Source organism: Pseudopodoces humilis, chromosome 7 (genome assembly GCF_049639895.1).
Source record: "Pseudopodoces humilis isolate 2021_Gansu_Grassland_sample_001 chromosome 7, ASM4963989v1, whole genome shotgun sequence".
In the NCBI taxonomy this organism is placed as follows: Eukaryota; Metazoa; Chordata; class Aves; order Passeriformes; family Paridae; genus Pseudopodoces; species Pseudopodoces humilis.
The window spans coordinates 23,889,715-23,904,050 of record NC_142206.1 but is presented as its reverse complement, the minus strand read 5'-3'; the positions used below and the strand labels follow the sequence as shown (position 1 = coordinate 23,904,050).

Genomic DNA, 14,336 nt, shown 5'->3' with positions numbered 1-14,336 from the left:
AATGTCTCCAGTGATGATGCAAGTGGATTTTGTGTTTATGCCAGCAAAGTTCCTGCAGTACTGTCTGTAACAGGTCTCTTGCTGCTTGTACTGTCACGCTTGTCCCTTCTGGGCTCGTTGATGGCAGCTGTAAATGCAGGGTTTATGAGCTGTCGCAATCTGCTGTCCTGTGTCGTGTTCTAGCCAGCATGGAAAGTCAGGAGTTTTGGGACATGATGTACTGCTTGTATTCTTTCACACTGCATCCTTCTGGAGAATTCTGGGTCTAGATGAAATAAGGATTGTGATTACAGTATATCATCAGTTGTGGTGATTTTTTTTTTTAAACAAAGTTTTAGATGAATTTACTAACAGCTGTCTATTTGCCCCTGTAGGACCGCTTGATGTTTCCACGGATGTTAATGAAGCTGGTCAGTCTTCGGACACTGAGCAGTGTCCACTCTGAACAGGTGTTTGCCCTTCGGCTGCAGGACAAGAAACTCCCGCCCTTGCTCTCAGAAATCTGGGATGTGCATGAGTGACTGCATGCTCCCAGGGCGCTGACATGTTGACATAATGCCATCTCCCAGCCTTTGCTAACGAGAAGCCAGCCTCCCCTCTCCAAAGCACTGGACCCTGGGCTGGGCATGCAGGGAGTGATGAGCCTGGGGTTTCAGTGTTGTCATGAGACTATGCAGGAGGCAGCTGGGGTAGCTCAGATGGAGGGGTTGGTTTCGATGTAGTACCCGTACCCCACAGGAATAACGTGAAACATTCAAAAACGGTAGAAATGAAGACCTTTCCCTCTGCCCCTCAACTCCTTTTTCTTCAGAATCTTTCTCTTCTCTAAGCATATGCTGAGGGTTTGCCCATTGATCCTCTTCTTGCTGATTATGAAAATGAATTTGCAGGAACTTGCCAAAAGCTCTCTGTTGAGCATGTCCCAGCTCAAAAGGCAGGGTCCCCAGTGTACCTGGATCTGAGGAGCTCAGGGAAGTCAGTGTGGATGTTCTGGGGGTTTCACTGGGTTTCCTATAAATAAAATCTCTTGAATGTGCTGCCCTTTACAATGATTCCAAGAGAAGTAGCTTTTATTTCTTTATTATGAGACTTCATCTCTAGAGCTGCCCTTTATTCTGGCCCTCCTTTGGAAAAAGGATTCCTGTAATATGTAGTCCCCTTTGTTTAACAAGGAGGTCCTCTGGGTAGGGAACATTGTGTATCAAAAAGATGTCAGGCATAAAGTAGTGGATTTTTTTTAATGTAATGCATCACGGTTTTATCTCATGGTGGTTCGCAGACAGCTCCATTTAGCTTTGATTTGCTAACAGCTGGACAACTTTAGTTCAAAACAAATCGGGGCATAGATTTTATCTTTAGGGGTGGAACAGAAGAAAGATAGGTGGGTAGGCCTGGTACCTAAGTAAGGTGGGTGTGGTGGAAGGATCTCAAAAGCTTCCAGGAATCTGGAGCATGTGGTATGTGTTCCAAGGTGGGTGTGAAGACGTATTGACCAAGGAGAGAGGACACACTGCATTTAGTGAAATATGTGGGCATTGCATAAGCTGTGGGCTGTACAACTCTCAGATCACAGGCTGCAGGAATATTGGGTGTAATCAGATCCACTTGCATCGTCTTCCTTTTGCCAAAGTCTTTCCAAGGTACTTGCTCATGGTTTCAGTGATGATCATGGGATATGGAGGTGCCTCCTGTATGAGGAGTGCCAACTGCTTCAGAAGGATACTTGGGTCTTGTATACTTTCTTCACTTTGGGCATTGTGAGATCCACGCTGGATTTATGGCTCAAGTTTTAGGTATCCGCATCCATAAGTATTCTAGGATTTATAGCAATATTTTGTCTGACGGAAAAGAAATACACTGTTATAAAACATGTTCCTTATTTTCCAAGAGAAAACATCTTATGGCTGATCTCAGAGATGTAACCTTAAGTATCCTGGTAGTTTGGTCTCATGAGTCTTCTCTGTCATAGGGGTCTATGTCTGCTTGCCCGGTGAGCAGCCCAAGAGCATAGGTTCACATGGCTCGGGGGTTTTTTTGTCTGTCTGTTTTTTGGTTTGTTTGTTGTTTTTTTGGCTGTGTATCTGAGCGCTATGCCCGCGGTGAGGGTATCGTGTCCATTTTGCACTTGAGGTTGGTCCCCTGCCACTGGCCTTCACTCTGCACCTTTGTAAAGCACTTGTAACAATCTGTAAAATAATCTGTTGTTTTTTATAACTCATTGCAATTGCAGAAATTCTTGTTTAAAACTGTATTTTTAACTAATCTGTTTGAGAAATGTTAATGTTTATATAAAAGAATAAAGCCTAATACAGGATTTTGACATTTTCTGATGTGCTGTAATGAGACTGGAGGAGGTTGGAATAAGTTCTTGCTGTAACAAGCTCAAGTCTCATAAGAAATGATGAGTGTATGTGTTGGGGAGAAGCAAGAAGTGATGAGAAAGAAGTAGCAGTGCAACCCCAGGCAGTTTCTTTGGCCTTCAGTAGGAGATTTGTAGCTCAGTATGTGCCTTGCTGTGTGCCAGAGCTGGCAAATAGGTGAAGTGGATTAAGTATGCATCACAAAGACCATGCATTATGCATACATACCTCACCTTGATCTGTACAGCTGCATTCAGAATGTAACCCTTTTATTGTGTATGCTTTACTCCATTTTCTGCATTTTTTGGCTCAACAAAATTGAAAGAGGAGTCCAGTGCATCCCAGCTGTCAAGTATATTTCAGCAGGACCTTACCTGATCCCTGATATGCTGCTCATTTCTGATGTGTTCATAGGCAAAACACCAGGAAGACCTGAACGTGTGCATTACCTCAAAGGGAGCAGCAGGATGGGGAAAAGCAGACAGCTGTCCAGCATTAGTTGCTTCCGAAGTGCTTGATGATCCCCTGCCCATTGGGAAAGGAAAACTGGTCAGTTGGCAAGGTTGCACACCACAGGTTCTTCTGCTGAAGCCTTTCTGTTACTCTGGAGTATAAAATTTAAATTGGAATCTACTGAACCAGAGGAAGAAGGAATAGGTGTAGGCTTATAGGAGATTGGAGCAGAGTATGGGAGGGGGAATAATGAGCAGATCTCAAGAGCTCATCAATGCTGGGTGGATTAGACGGTGGCTGGGCCCTGCTGTCAACAGAAGAGCTGCAGCTTAACTTCCATTTTCATATTCTTTGGGCTGCATCTCAATTTGAAGAGAAAAACTGCATGTGAATTTGAGGGATTCTCAAGGTACAACCTGTAACATTGCTGTGGATGGCAGTGGTGAGAACAGTGACTTTCCTTGCCTCTGGGTTGTGGTTCAACCCAGACAGCTACTAAGCCCCACACAATCACTAGCTTACTCCTCAGCAGCAGGACTAGGAGACAATCAGAAGGGTAAAAGCCAGAAAACTCATGGTTTGAGATAAAGACCGTTTAATAGGGAGAGCAAAACCCACACGTACAAGCAAAGCAAAGCAAGGGGTTTATTCACCGTTTCCTATGGACAAGCAGGTGTTCAGCCAACTCCAGGAGAGTGGGGTCTTATGTGTAATTGTTACTTGGCAACCTCCATTGCTCCAAACCATCCCACTTTTCCTTCTTCTTCCCTGCATTTTATGTGCTGAGTGTGATGCCATGTAGTCTAGAATATCCCTTTGATCAGTTGTCCTGGCTGTGTCTTCCAGCCTCCTGTGCACCCCCAGCTCCCTCAGCAGTGTGGCAGCATGGAAAACAGAAGAGGCCTTGGCTCTGGGTGAGCTCTGCTCAGCAATAACAAAAACATCTCTGTGTTATCAACCACAGCACAAATCCAAAACACAGCCCTGTACCAGTCACTGTGAATAAAATGAACTCTACCAGCCCAAACCAGCACACTCTGCCTTCTGCATCCCTTTTCATTATCATGTAGTCAATCTCCTTGTTTACAGTTTCACATTCTCACTTCGTGTGAAAACGCAAATCAGTACAGAACCATTTTTTTTTTTTTCTTTTTGAAGCTTCCCAGGTTAGCCCATGGAGCTCAAGTAAGCAGGTGTGGGGGAAGAATGGTCCATGAGATTGGTCACCATTTGTACTTCTATGTTTACAAAATGCTATCTAGGCCTGAGAGTAAGTCCTGCTGCTCTAAGTCTCTCTGGTTGATCTATTTCAAATTAATTTTGCTGATTTGGCCTCTGGAGAAATCTTGGGGTGTTTGAATTAGAGTCCTGGGAGGTGTTCGTGGTTGACTGCTCCCTTATTCAACAGCTGTATTGGCTCATGATGCATTCAGGTCTACGGGGAGGGAGGAAAGGTATTTCTGAAGAGGTATTTCTGAAAACCCAATTCCTCTACAGTGGGCAAATACAAATGAGAAATATCAAATAGTGTTTCTCAATTTTGCACTCCATATGTATAAAAATTTGGGCTACTTAGGATGTTTTTGGTTGCATTTTGGATTTATATTTGGTTTTGTTAATAAATGGATTTGTTTGTGCAGCATACCGATTTTTAAGACCTTGGAAGGAATTTAAAAAAGCTGTGTCTCAAGCTTTTAATAACCAAATTCTCTTGTAATCTTACGAAGCTACTAGCAAATCAGCAAGTATGTAGCTCAATACAGAGTGAAAGTACACGGCACTGTGCCTGTGCACGGCAGCGTGTCCTCGTCCGAGTGGAGCCGGGCTTTACCGCGAGGCTTCCGCTGCTGCTTGCCGACGCTTCAAGCGGCTGAAGTGCTCCCGCTTCTCTCGACGCAGCCTGCTCCGGAGAGCTGTTCCGCCCCATGCTCCCTGACATCCCGCCCGCATCCCGCCCGCATCCCGCCCGCATCCCGCCCGCATCCCGCCCCCACCCCGCCCCCATCCCGCCCCCATCCCGCCCCCCTCCCGCCCCCATCCCGCCCCCATCCCGCCCCCATCCCGCCTGCCCCTCCCGGGCTGCAGCGCCCCCTGCTGGCGGCTGGCGGCGCGGCTCCCCCCGCCCCAGCTGCGGGGGGGTGGCTCCGCCCGCCCCCCCGCCCCCCCGCGCCGAGGCCGCCCCCCCATGCGGAACTGGGCGGGCGGCGCAGAGGGGCGGCGGCGGCGGCGGCGGTGCAGCAGCAGGTGAGCGGGGCGGCCCGACCGGGCGGGCCCGGTGCCGATGCCGCAGGCGGCCGGGTGCGTGTACATGTCAAAAGCGGAGCCTGCCCCACCGACCCTACCTGTGGGTCGGGCTGCGGAGCGCGGAGCGCGGCCGGCGGCGCTGCCTGCGCTGCCCCGCACCCGGACAGCTGGCGGCGGGGCCCCCCCGAGCGCTGCCGCAGCCGCCCGGCCGGGCGCTGCGGTGATGCTCGGGAGCGGCGAGCCCTTCCGCAAGGTCGCGGCCGGCGGTGGGCAGGGAACGGGGGCCCCCGCCCCCGGAGCGGGGCCGCCCGGGTTCGACTCCATCGTCCCGGGGCGCCGGCGGCGGGCGGGGCCGCGATGTCCCGCTGTGGCCGCGGGGCTCAGCCGGCGCTGTGGGAGCCGTCCCCGCACGGGGGCGGCAGCAGCCCCCGCGGGGTCCAGCCGGGACTGGCCGGCTTTGGGAACAGCGGCGTGGCCGGCCGGGGAGGGGGCTCTGCCGGCGGCGGGGGCCGGGGATGTGGGCGCGGGGCCGCCCTCGGTCCCGGGCAGCCCGGCGGCTTTTCCTCGCTCCCTGCCAGGTGGGAGCGGGCAGGATAGGGAGGGAAGGGAGAAGGTCGGCTCAGGGCGGACAGAACCCCTTGGAAAGGGTGAGGTGTGCAGCCATGTGAAGGGGTTGCTGCGGTAATGTGACTGGAAAGGTGCTTTTACTCCTTGGTTTGTAAACAGCAGATCCTGTTACTCCACAAGACAATAGAATAGGAAATCCACTTTATACCGGCCAATTTCTTATGAAGTCGACTATAAATCAAGAGCGTTTTCCCCTCAGAAATGGGTGAATGGGTGTCACCACCTTGTTGTGTGGCTCGCTTTTATTGTCAGGTGGAGGAGGGGAAGAAAGCTTGGTCTGTGTCACTGTGTGGAGTCACGATAAAGAAGTGTTTCAAGAAATTATAAGCTTGAAAAGAAACTGATTTGTTTCCCATCCCATTTGATTCCCTTTCCCCCCTGAACTCCTCCATATACTGTTTTCAGTCATAAGCAAAATAGTATACATTATAAATATGCAGCCCCATGGAGATGGGGTAGGACTGTGATCTGGCACTATGTTGTGCTCTCCCTAGACAAGCCAGCCATTTTCTTTACATCCAGTGTGACTCTGGGTCAGCATTTCTGTTGGTGTGCTCTCAAGTGTCCTTGCTGTGCTCCTTGCACCATCGCTTATCTGCAATAAGGATGCTACTTGTAGACACAAGCAAGGGGAGGGAAGATTTATTGTGGTGTCCTGAGGGTCACATAATCAAACCAAAGTCATCCAAATATAGGTTATTTGGGAAGTGTCTCTATTTTTGGACTTCATACTGCTTGGACCTAGGGAACTGTTTTGGATTGGGCACAAGAAGTACTTGCTGTTTTCAGCACTAATGAAAAGCTGCAATCCTGACACATGCAAGAGAGCACTTCACATCCAACATAGCTAAAATGCAGTTTTTACTGGATCTAATCTGGCCATCCCCTCACAGCATGTTATGTAACACTGAACTGATAGATCATTCCAGCTATAAAATACTATTTTTGCCTTACTATTGTATTGTTAGAAAATGCACGGGTTTTGAACACAATTTAATAGGCACTGTAATTAAATGCACACTTGTTAAGTATCTTACCGTGTGTTTAACAAAATGCAAAATCATCAGCAAATCTCTAGAATGTTTTTATTTGGAGAGTAATACAGCCTTGTCCTCACTAAAAGACCTTGTACTTGCCTGTCCAGTGGTGCTGCAGTTGTATCACAGGTCTGGACTCCTGCGTTCTTACCAAATGAACAGGTTTCAAGCTGTAAGCTTCAGAGTCCTTCTGCATTGTTTTCCACAAAGTTACTGCTTTTAAAACAATTCTAATTTTACTGGATGGGGAAAAAAGGAAGACAGTATCCTCACTGAAAGAATGTTGTCTACACAAAATGCATAACATGGCCAGGACACAGTTCTAGGATTTATGTTATATGCCAATGCTGTGAATGGTGGTGAACCAAAGGCTGTAAGCTGGCAAAAAAAAAAAAAAAAAGTCTTCTGGTTTAAAGTTTTCATGGGAAAACATACATACATACATAGATATATATATAGATATATAGATATATATATATATACTAGAGGGCAAACCTCTTCTTCAACCATGGTACCATTCTGTAACTCTTTTGAAAGCAGACAGGGTGTGCATGTAATGAATCACAGAATGTGCTGAGTTGGAAGGGGCCCACAAGAATCATTGAATCCAACTCCTGGCCCTTCACAGGACCATCCCCAAGAGCCACACCATGTGCCTGAGAGTACTGAGTCCAACTTCTGTCAGTTTTAGAAGGATTTGGGGGCCAGAGGAGTAAAAGTTCCCAGGATATTTAATAGTAATCCTAGCTCACCTAGCCAAAGTAGCTTTTTTAGCTATTACAGCATCAGGACTGATGGTTGAGTAGAAATGGTAGAATCATCAGTACATTTCAGGCCTTACTAAAATACTTGTTTATATCATCTTCCTGAATTAAATTAGTGTTGGCTTTCATTTTATCTGCCTTGGGCTCAGGGACATAGAGGCTCATAATTTATAGCTTTTCCCCTCTCACCTCAAGCCATATCAAATACTCAGGTTCTGTACAGACAGGATATACTAGGCATACCTCTGTAGTGTTGTACAGTCTGGTCTGTTTAATATCTTCTGTGGCGAGCCAGTTGAAAAACCAAATATTTATGAAAATTTTGAGTATTAAATTAGAAAGTCACAAGTACTCCTAAATTCTAAGAGAATAAATTTCTTCAAAGTTTTTAATTTACAGCATTCCAGCTAATAGATTTTCTCTGGTACTCGTTTCCAGATACATTTGTTAGAGGAATGGCTTTCTTTTTGTGGGGGAAAATTGGTAGAGATTTAGTATGGGAGAGGGGATAACAAATGGTGTAAAATACAGTGTCATACCCTGTCATTTCACGCTGTCGTTTTTAAACTGGATTTATGATGGCCATCATATTCACAAGATGGTAATTGATACTTTTATGTTAAAACTTAGTACAGAGGTGAATGGTTCACTTACTTTCCATTAGGAAGGAATTGGAGACAGGCAATGCATATGCTACAACCCAGATGAATTCCTGAAATGTCCTTTTGCCCTGTTGTGCCTGCATTTAAGATATACTGCATTAAATTTCCAGGCAGTTTTTCAGTGCACTGGTAGAAAATACAGGTACAGCTTCTTATTAGGGATTTGCAGCAATGAGGAAAGGATTTAGAAAAAAAGAATGAAAGAGCTTGATGTGCAAGATTAATATCATGTCCCCAGTTTAAAGAGCTTTCGTCTATCTCAAGATAGGAATTTTCGTGAAGTAAAAGCATTGTCAGTGACCTAATAAGAAGCAAAGTGAAATAAAAAGGAGCATCATGAGGCATCAATTAGAAAGGAATGCATTTTAGTGGGATAATCTGTGGAATAATTGTGATATTTCTTTTGAAGACAGAATGCTTTGCTGCTTTTCCTTCTCTACCTTGAGAGCTATGACAAACTTGCATTGACCTACTGCTCACTCTGTGGCTGAACATGTATAATTCAGCTGGTCTTTGCTCTGTTGTTTGAGCTAGAAAATAATTTTAGAGCAGTTAGATTCTCTGTCACTGGATCTCCTTAAACCTGTCAAAACCACATGGAAATGACTGTCAATTATTGACAAACACGCTCCTGGTTTCTGTCTTGGAACTAGAATAACCAGCTGAAACCCCAAATCAAGCAGACTGAAGAAGTGACCCATGTACTTACTGCCAGGAGCTCTGAAATATCTTTACACAACCCCCAGAAACCACTGAATTGTGAGAGGTTGTGTTCACTTCAGATCGCTGTTACTAGCAGGACCCTTGCAGGAATTTAAAAATTAGAAGTGCTGCTTGCTTATGCCTAAATTACCTAAGCTGAGGCAGTTCTCATGCTGTGATCCCAGACACTGCAGTCAAATGAGAGACTCTTGTGTTTCTGGGTTGCTGTGAGAAATAATGCATCAGTGTAGCAGCAAGGAACAAGGTTTTATGATTTTCTGTTTCTTCTACAGCTTTCATTATTTCAAAGCAGCAGCATTCGCAAAACAGAGCTGGTCATCATGTTGCCTTTGATGTATCCAGTAATGTTTGTCAGATATCACCTTTTTGTTTGTAACTAGTCTCTAAGCAGTTGTGAGAATCAGGGAATTAACATTCGCTTTTTTATACAAGAGACAAAGATAGATTACTGTCAAATTTGTTATCTGATGACCTCCAGGAACTGTGTGTTATCTCTTGAGCAGAGCAGCCTTTTATTTCATATCCTGTTACTTTGTCACATCTGCAAGATCAGTGCCCTGGTTGTGTTCTGCTTCCCATTATATTCTAACTGAATTTCCCAATGTCAGTGTAAAACGTTTGATTGCCTTCTTGCCTGTAGCTTTGACACCAGCTTCCCTGGATCTCTGCTTGCCTGGGTATCTTGTCCTTGCTCTGGAAAAGCCCTTGTGACAAGAGATGAGGAGTTGTGCCTCTGCCTGTTTCATCATCAGCTAGTGGGAGGAGAGGAGTGCTTTTTGTGATACAGATAATTGCAAATTAAAACCAGTATCCACCATAATTTCATGCAGCCACAAATGCTGAGCCGCTCTGCTGCCGTGTCTGTTTCCTCTTGATAAGCAGTTAAACTGCTCTGCTGGAGCCACGAGCTGGGCACACTGCTTCTGTCCTCCAGGCCACCTGGTTCCTCCCTTCTCTCTTGTTAGTTGTCTTAAGACATACATGCCCAGCAGGGTGGTGTTTTCCCTCCCTTCCTTTGCCATGGTGGCTGCCACTGCCAGTGTCCAGAAGGTCCTCTTGAGAGCCCTTGCTCTGTCATTTGCTGGCTCCAGCAGTTGCTTGAGGCGGTTCCTGTCCCTTCTTCACTCTGAGCTTGCTTCCCCCAGTGTTTACGTGTGGGTGAGTCTGCCAAACCATGCTTCTCACACCCCTGAGCTCTTGTAGAGGGAAAATGGGCTTGTCTCTTTTATTTCCTTTCATTTCTGACCAGCTGGTACTATGATTTATCACCAAAATTAGCAGTAGGGTCGGTTTGAGGGTAGGAATTTCTCATCTCCCACAGTGTTGAAGAGAAGGGGAAGGTGTGTAGAGGGAAGGAACAGCAGGTGGTACACGTGGGGAGGTAGGCTGAGTGTTTCTAACACACAAGGAAAAACAGATGTGGGTCTCTGAGTTCTGAGGTGCCAACAACAGCCAAGTGACAGGATTACTTAAAGTACTTTATTTTCTGGTTCACATTATCCTGAACAATGTTTCAGTGTTTCCACACTGGTTGTGACCATTCCCCCTCCTCTGTCTTACAAATGGCTGTAATTTATTGTTGGTATCCCCTTTGTCTGTGTGACCAATTTCCAGGAAAGAGTTGAATGTGCCTGTAGCTGGTGGTGGTGATGCCATGAGTGATGTCTCCTGGCCCAGAGCTGCTCAGTGTGGCTGGGGGAGGCGCCTGTGGCAAGGGAAAGCACTGAATAATTTAGCAGTTACAGCTGCGTCCAGCAGTTCTCTCAAATGTCACATGCTTCGTTGTTTTCTTGTTAATTTTTTTATGGCTGTACATTTACACCATTTGGCTTTTGGGAAAAGCCTTCTGGTGGCTGCATTGTGGGAACCATGGCCTACTGCTCAAATGGGAGCAGGGCAGAGGGCTGGGAATGGAAGCATCTTTTGGGTGCTGGGATCTAGGCTGCAATCAGAAGCAGCACCAACGTTTCTCAGCTCAAGCCAAAAGCAGTTCTGGCTTGGAAAAGAATGTAATGCTTTAATGGTTGCAGGCAGTGTGAGGCTAATTCGGCTTGGGGGAATTGTGTGGGTTTTGGTTTGCCCTTCCTTCCTCCCACCCCCTCTCCTTGTATAATGTATGAGAGCAGATTTGGTGATCAGTGAAAAGCTGATGAGGTAGAGAAAATGAGAAGGCTCTTATATTTTGTGATGGTGATGTTTCACAAGGAGGGGCAAAAAGGGACAGACTTCAAAAGAGTTGGCCTTGTGTTACTGTTCTGTCATGCAAATCTCTGGAGATTATTTTTGAATAAGAGATGAATTTAAATTCAAGTGTAGAGCCGGAGAACTGGCCAGATTGGCAGAGGGTTTTTATGCCAGAATTTGTTCTGTGATTCTGTAGTGAGTGATGCCCTGCACGATGATCCTGCCCAGGAAGGATCACGAGAGAGATGTTTCACACAGTAAAGGAGGGGAGGAGAATAAGGTCTTTAACCTAAATTGAAGCGTGTGAAATGTCCTGTGGCTGAGGCTAAAATCTGTCATCTCCTTCCTATTAGGAAGTGGAGTACTATAAAAGGGTGTGCTTTTCCTGCATTAGTTTATTGTTGATGGTTTTCCCCGAGCGTGTAATGCAATAAAATGGATAACAGTATTTGCATACCGTTCTTCCTCACACGCTTATCTCTTGTTGTTCATTCAAGCCCTAGTCTTGAATTTTCTTCATGGCTTTCATGTACCTACTGGGGTTGGAGCTGTGGCTCTGTGGGGCAGGTGCTGCTGGAATCTCTGCTCTGCTGCTGCCTGAAAATTCCCGTTAGGATTGCATGTTTGTGTTAGCACACTCCACACGTTCTTTTTGTGCCTGCACTGCGCGTCTGTGGAAGCGTCCTGTGGGTACCTGGATAAGTGGATTTCGTCACCTGTGGCTGGTACTCAGCTTTCCATGGGCAAGAATGACTCCTGATATTTGTAGTACCCGTGGCTATGGAAAGCTCACGGACTGGGAGGCGTTCAGCGTGGTGCAGGTACTGCGCTGTGGCCTGGAGCCTGCAGGTGCCAGGAGGGCTCTGTTTCAGTGCTGACTCCGGGCAGTCCTTGTGTCTGGGTGAAGCTTGTTGGTAGTGTGGGCAGTGCTGGGAGCTTTGGTGGTGGAGCAGAGGGGGTGGAGCGCTGCAGCTGCTCTATAAATATACCTGACAGGCTAAAATCTAGGGACTAAAAGATTGGGTTGCTATGGTGATTGATCTGAATCAGATTACCTGTGGGTCTGTATTCACAGCATGTGCATGTGTGGTGACTGCGTGATCCCACATGTACAGCAGGCAGCTTTAGCCAAGCTTTTGGCTGAAGCAGGGAGGAGAGAGGAAGCAACATTGAAGGGCTGACATATGGCAAGGACTGGGAAATCTGTCACTATAGCAACCGGGAACCTGAATCAGTCCAGCTTCACTCCGTGATGCTGCAAAAAAGCTCCCATTTGTGTGGCATGATACTTCTGTTTGTGGACTAATTCTGGTCATTTTCAGTCTATCTGTCAGCAGCCCTGCCCATGCTACTTCTAATTTGATCTTGAAAACTAATGTGGAGGCAAAAGATGATTGTCTGTGTCAGTACTGTTTTACAAGGCAAAGAGGTAACATTGTTTAGTTGAAAAGGAAGAAATCTTTAAATTATTATATTTATTGACACGGCCTTCAAAAGAAGTCTTCTTGTATTGCCAAAACCTGTTTTCCTCATTAATTATTTAATTTTCTTTAATCTGGCTTGTTCTGTCCTTTCCCTCAAGATTTATTGATAGATGAAAAGTGGAAATAGTTGGGGTGCATCTGATGTGATCTGTAAGCAACTCTTATTGACTGAAGTGATGCATGTGCTTCAGGGTGGATGCTTTTAGAATTTGCCTGCAGTCCTGGTCTTTACTGGGTGATTTCTTATGCTTGGAACTATCCCCTAGGCATTTTGCAGAACCACACCTATGTTATAGATTAGCCATACTAGATAAATCTGTCATTGTTTAGGTATGCTTGCAATTCTTTGAAAATACCCACTTTTTTTTTTTTTTTTTTTTTTTTTTTCCCAAAGTGCAAGTATCTTCTTAGGAGTCACAGTGTTGGCATGGATTGCTGCCTTGGCAGGGTGCATGGTAACACACAAAGCAGCTGCACCAGTATAGCAAGTCCATCCAGGTTGGATTTTAGAAATTGTTCCATGTTCTTTCAAGTTCTGGAGAAGGGGAGGTGTTCTCATCTCTCCTGTTGCCTGTGTTTCTTGTGTTGGCAGAAACACTGTAGTATCTGGATAATAGCAATAATGAGTTTCCTAGAATGTTGCATATTTTAAAGTATAAAACTGTTAGCAGTGTTTTATATGGTTGTTAAGCAGAGGAAATGAAAAATGGCTCATGTGAAAAGAGGGCTGCCTGTCTGCTTCTTTAAAAGCTCAGTACAAGCAAAAAATACGTGTGTTATACCAGAGATAATGTCTGGGATCATTTGAAGAACACTTGGAAGAAGTAACCAAAATTTCAGTGGTAAAGATTCCATAAAGATTATTAAAATGTCTAATGACAGGTCAAAGCTACCATGAACAGTTCATATTGTGCTTCAAACCATGTTGTTTCCAGTTCAGCAATAAGTTTAATGGCGTTCCTGCCCATACAGGTGAGGTTGGCTGGTCCTGAGGTACTCACACCTATTTCTCATAGCTTAGCAGATAAGTCAAGGTGTGTGATGTCAGAAAAGGAAACATAAATCAACCCACTGGGCATTGAAACTCCTGGTCCTATTTTGGCTTGCTCCAGCTTTCAGTTTAGTTCGATTGGTGATTCTTGAATTCACAGAAAATAACGCACTAAGGTCAGGCATAGTGGGTATTAGAGCTGAACTCAGTACAGACTGTCTTGGCTGGGAGTAAATAGAAATTCAGGATGTTCCAAGACATCTAAAAATTTAGTTCCTTCTGGGTGTGACTGGTAATTTGGTCTTTCACAAGGCAAAATTTCAGTGACCCGTAATTTATGTGGCTTCTGTCCTGTAATTTGTTCTATCTCCTTCACAATTTTTTGTTTTTTCTCTTACAAATTAATGTCCCATGTATGCTCTTTATTCAGACATTGTGCAAATTGAATTGTATGATGCTGATTTATATTCTAAAGGTATCCATGGACTAGTGAACTGCGCACTAGAACTTTTACCAGGTAAAAGCTGGAGATAATGGAAGGAGAAGCCTTTCTGGTACCTTCTGAAAGCATGGAAGAGTCCTAAGGAAAGCAGGGCTTAGTACTTTCCCGTTGTAAATTAATGTGTTGTCTTCATACCATTTTTGCAAACAATGATGTAAATACCTGCTGGGCATCATGCAGTTCAGTGCAGGCCTGGCCCAGCCAAGCTGGAAGCCTCTGTGTGAGGAAAACAACCACAGGTGAGTGTGGTGGGTTGACCTTGGCTGGATGCTACTTTGTCCACTGAGCCTCTCTATCACACTCCT

At 45.6% G+C, this 14,336-nt stretch overlaps 2 protein-coding genes across 33 annotated transcripts in view; both read left to right on the top strand.

Annotated features, from left to right (window-relative positions):
• Nucleotides 1-2,325, top strand: part of NR1H3 (nuclear receptor subfamily 1 group H member 3) — a 30,662-nt gene extending 28,337 nt beyond the window's left edge. For all 8 annotated transcript variants that reach the window (XM_014251933.2, XM_014251935.2, XM_088057206.1 and 5 more), the window contains exon 9: nucleotides 375-2,325. In XM_014251933.2, the coding sequence (XP_014107408.1) occupies nucleotides 375-521 (147 nt within the window). In that variant the 3' untranslated portion in view covers nucleotides 522-2,325. The remainder of the gene's footprint in view (nucleotides 1-374) is intronic.
• Nucleotides 2,326-4,987: 2,662 nt separating this feature from the next.
• Nucleotides 4,988-14,336, top strand: part of MADD (MAP kinase activating death domain) — a 68,764-nt gene continuing 59,415 nt past the window's right edge. For all 25 annotated transcript variants that reach the window (XM_005522438.3, XM_014252027.2, XM_088057312.1 and 22 more), the window contains exon 1: nucleotides 4,988-5,057. The gene's annotated coding sequence lies outside the window, so the exon portion shown is untranslated. The remainder of the gene's footprint in view (nucleotides 5,058-14,336) is intronic.